At 38.0% G+C, this 4519-nt stretch overlaps 1 protein-coding gene across 1 annotated transcript; it reads left to right on the top strand.

Moving 5' to 3' along the window:
* The first annotated feature begins 339 nt into the window (after positions 1-339).
* On the top strand, positions 340-1293 carry LOC120614141 (olfactory receptor-like protein OLF4). Its single transcript, XM_039876927.1, has one exon. The coding sequence runs from the start codon at positions 340-342 to the stop codon at positions 1291-1293; it is 954 nt and encodes a 317-aa protein (XP_039732861.1).
* The last annotated feature ends 3226 nt before the right edge of the window (positions 1294-4519 follow it).

Raw genomic sequence — 4519 nt, 5'->3', positions numbered from 1 at the left:
ATTGAAGGGACATTTCTTCTTTAGCTCTCATTCTTCTAAGCCTAGACAGTGCCTAAAACGTAGTCGAATAACAATATTCCTAAAATGCATAAAGACTTTCTCAATAACACTATAGAATACAGTGTCATGAACTCCTAGGAGAAAAAGCAGAATGAGACAAAAATTCTTAATATGAAATTGCACAGGAAACCCTAAGAGGAGACCACATCCATAAAAAATATTGAAATTAATTTCTTGAATTCAAAATATGAACTCTAGTATTAGAACTATGTGAGTAATGCCAGTTTGTATGAAAATTACTCATGTTATTTCCTCTTTCCTGTAAGTCACCTCTACAGCATGGAACCAGAGAATCTTACAATATTTTCAGAATTTCTTCTTTTGAGATTTTCAGAGGAACCAGAATTGCAACCCCTCATATTTGGCTTCTTTCTCTCCATGTACCTGATCACTGTGTTTGGAAACCTGCTCATCATCCTGGCCGTCAGCTCAGACTCCCACCTCCACACGCCTATGTACTTCTTCCTCTGCAACCTGTCCTCGGTGGACATCTGTTTCACCTCTACCACCGTCCCAAAGATGCTGGTGAACATCCAGACACAGAGCAAAGTCATAACCTATGCAGGTTGCATCTCCCAGATGTATTTTTTCCTACTCTTTGCAGGATTGGATGACTTTCTGCTGACTGTGATGGCCTATGACCGCTTTGTGGCCATCTGTCACCCCCTGCACTACACTGTCATCATGAACCCCCGGCTCTGTGGACTGCTGCTTCTGGTGTCTTGGCTCATGAGTGCCTTGTATTCCTTGCTACAAAGCTTAATGGTATTGCAGATATCTTTCTGTACAGTCTTGAAAATCCCCCACTTTTTCTGTGAACTCAATCAGATGGTTCAACTTGCTTGTTCTGACACCTTTCTTAATAACACGGTGATATATTTCTTAACCGTTCTGCTGGGTGGTGGTCCCTTGGCTGGTATCATTTACTCTTACTCTAAGATAGTCTCTACCATATGTAGAATGTCATCGGCTCAGGGAAAGTATAAAGCATTTTCTACCTGTGCATCTCACCTCTCAGTTGTCTCCTTATTTTATTGTACAATTCTAGGAGTGTATCTCAGCTCAGCTGCAAGCCACAGCTCACACTCAAGTGCAGCAACTTCAGTGATGTATGCTGTGGTCACACCCATGCTGAACCCCTTCATCTACAGACTCAGGAACAAAGACATAAAGGGGGCTCTGAAAAGATGTTTTAGGATGGCAGCTATAAAACGAACCATCACCCCGAGGTGAAAAGTGTCCTTTAATCTGTGATCCTTTCATAAGATTCTGATTGTAGAACTCGGTCCTTTTATTTATGTCCTGGAATTTTTATTTGCTTGAGTTCAGCTTCTCTATACAATTTAAGTAACCACTTTATTAAGCTTTCTGTTCTCTCTGTTACATAGCCAATTTCTCTCCTTTTTTCTCCATACTTTCACAAAATTTTTTCCAACCTTGATCGGAATATTTGAAAATTTCTGTTTCTTTAATGCATCACATGGATTTCTAAAGAATTATGTCTTCCATTATGACATATATTATTATGTTATGTTTTATTGTTTTACAGATAGAATACTCATAAGTTGTATTACTCATGTGAAACAACTTCACTTGCTACTGAGCCAATTTATATAATTTCATTCCAAGAAAATCTGAAACCCCAGTTTTCACTTTGGTGCCCCTCATCCTATTTAATCAGTACCTTAACTACTCTTCCTGATAATGTAGACTTCATCATCGTTCCTTTTAAGTTTCAGCCTGTTGCTAGTGATGCTATAGGTGAGGAAGGCCTGGGGCCCTGGCCTTGGCCCCTACTGCTTGTTACTCAGACCAGAGCCAATGTTGTGGCTCGACCAGATCCTTGTGGTCCTTATTATATTTGCAACAAGCATCAGGGAACTATGAAAACACCAGGTTTGTTACTCACAGGTCCTGTGTGTTTGGGGGCCACACAAGATAACCTGGGGGAGAGGATCTGAGAAGAGAGAGGGAATGGACTAAGTGTGGGGAACTTCGTGCTTATCTACTACCCTTGCCATATAGCTTGGAGGGTGGTTTTTTGTTTGTTTGTTTAGTTTTGTATAGATGACTCATAAATAAAAATTTATTTAATGTGGGGCATTACACATATCTTATATGTGGTCTCTTGTTTTTATTATCTCATTCAGTTTGGTGTCTAGAATACCTACAATGATCACTGGCAAAAATGAATTATCAAATATATATCTCCCAGTGGAGTCTATATGGAAACATACATGAGAGGTTCAGAGACACAACAGAAAATGAGGCGTGTATGACATTCTGAGCTTAGGGTGAGGTAAGGCATCGGGGCTTCAGAAGGGAGAAGGTCATGGGCAAGACAGTAGGAACAAATGTACAGTTAGAAGATGTTTAGTTAGATGCTGAAGTAGTAGTTTGCCCTGTCCTGTACATAGGTCATAACAGGTTATCTCTAATCACTCTTATTGCAGGCAAGCCCCCACATTTAAATTCTTTAAGGATGAGTGAAAAGTTTATCTTGGGCCTAAGGGCTCTCAAGAGTACACATCTTGGGGTAACTTTTTCTGAACCCTCACAATAGTGACCCAGTTTCATTCTTTTACATGTGCATGTTCAGTTTTCCCCAGTACTTTTTATTGGAGAGACTGTCTTTTCCCCATTGGATATTCTGGGCTCCTTTCTCATAAGTTAATGACCATATATGTGTATGTTTATTTCTTGGTTTTCTGTTCTGGTTATTAATCTATGTGTCTGTTTTTACTTCTGTAAAAACGTCCAGCTTAAGAAAAAGTCTCTTAAAAATTGGGTGTCATCTGTCACCGAAACTGGTGAAAACTGCCGGGAAGTAAAATCTCAACAGATTTTTGGTAGTTTTGCCCCTTATTTATACTTAGAATGAAAGGAGGAGATGTAAGGAGGGCTTTATGCTATTCATTGGTAGAAGATGAGGAAGGTAGGAGAAAGCAAAGCAGAGAAATCTCTGAGATTGGATAAAAAGTAAAGCAGAGAGGCTTGTACTTTTTACAATGGTGGGTATAGAGTAGTTCACATGTACAACACATAGAGATGGTATGTGGGCAACAGGATAACAGTATGGTCTCATGATGTGGGGCTGACAGTTGTGCCTTCAAGGGGTCTGTAAAAGAAGGTGACTCTGACATTTTCAAGGTGTGTTATCTTAGATGCACAAAGGCAGTAAACTATATCAAAGTTAAAGATTGTCCTTTGTCAAGGAAGCTATAGGCCTAGGTTGTGACGACCTGCAACAACTGGCTTTTAGTTAGGAGTTTTTACATTCAGAACACCCCTGTATGGTTACTTTGGTCTTTGTCTTTGTAAGGTCCATCATCTAGGCCATTCCTGAGCTTTTCAAGTAGGATATGTGGCTTCTTTTTCACCCACACCATGGGGATATTACACACCATAGCTTTGTAATATATTTTAACATCAGGGAGCATGATGTCTCCAGCTTTGTTCTGCTTTATCAGGATTGCTTTGGATATTCAGGGTGTTTCATGGCTCCATAAAGATTTTAGAATTGTTTTTTCTATTTCTGTGTAAAAAGATATTGGAATTTTGATAGAGGTTGCATTGAATCTATACATTACTTTGGATAACGTGAAAAACAAAAATCACCGAAGTAAATTTAGGGATCTAATTGTCTTTATTAAGACATTTGTAAATGGAGCACATCCCATGTAGCAGTTAGAAGGGAACTCTCAGTGGCTGTACATATTAGAATGTTTTCTTAGAAAGAAGTGAGGGACAAGGGAGCTATTAACAAAAGAAAAAAAAGAATTATTTTTAAAGCAGGGCATCTTTTTGAAGGGATGGGAACAGCAAAGGTTTTGATCCTGCAGATTCCCTCTTCTTTCTATGGCGGAATGGAGGGGCCAACGTGACAGATAACCTTACTGGTGATTTAAAAAAAATTCCAGACGGCTTGATTAATATTAAATTTCTGAGAGGTTGTAATGGCCATTAGATTTGATATTAATCTCAGACGGCGTTATGAGCTTTTAGCAACAGCGACACATTTGGAGCCTGTAGTTTTCTCTTAACAATTGTATGGACATTTTAACAGTAATATTTCTTCCAATCAGTGAGCACAGAATATTTTTCTTTTTATTTGTGTCTTCTTTAAAATGCAGAAATTGCTGAATTAAAGGAGCCCTACAAAAATCAAAAATACATACTGCACGAGTATATACATACATACATAGAAACACACGCATATATAAAATTCAAAAAGGTGTGCAACAGTTTAATTGCTTTGTTTTATAATTGTGAAAAAATGCAATGATTCTGATCCTCTGATTCCTTATTTCTGATGGTGATGTGAAGTGTGAAATTTAATTCACGTAAATGTTGTTAGAAATAAATAAATGTTTAGGAATATTTGGCAGATCTAAGAATAATTTCACATATGGAGTGTATTTACATATATATATATATATATATATATATATATATATAT

This window comes from Pteropus medius, unplaced genomic scaffold (assembly GCF_902729225.1).
Source record: "Pteropus medius unplaced genomic scaffold, Ma_sr-lr_union100, whole genome shotgun sequence".
In the NCBI taxonomy this organism is placed as follows: Eukaryota; Metazoa; Chordata; class Mammalia; order Chiroptera; family Pteropodidae; genus Pteropus; species Pteropus medius.
The sequence above is the reverse complement of the archived record's forward strand: the minus strand, read 5'-3'. Positions and strand labels throughout refer to the sequence as shown.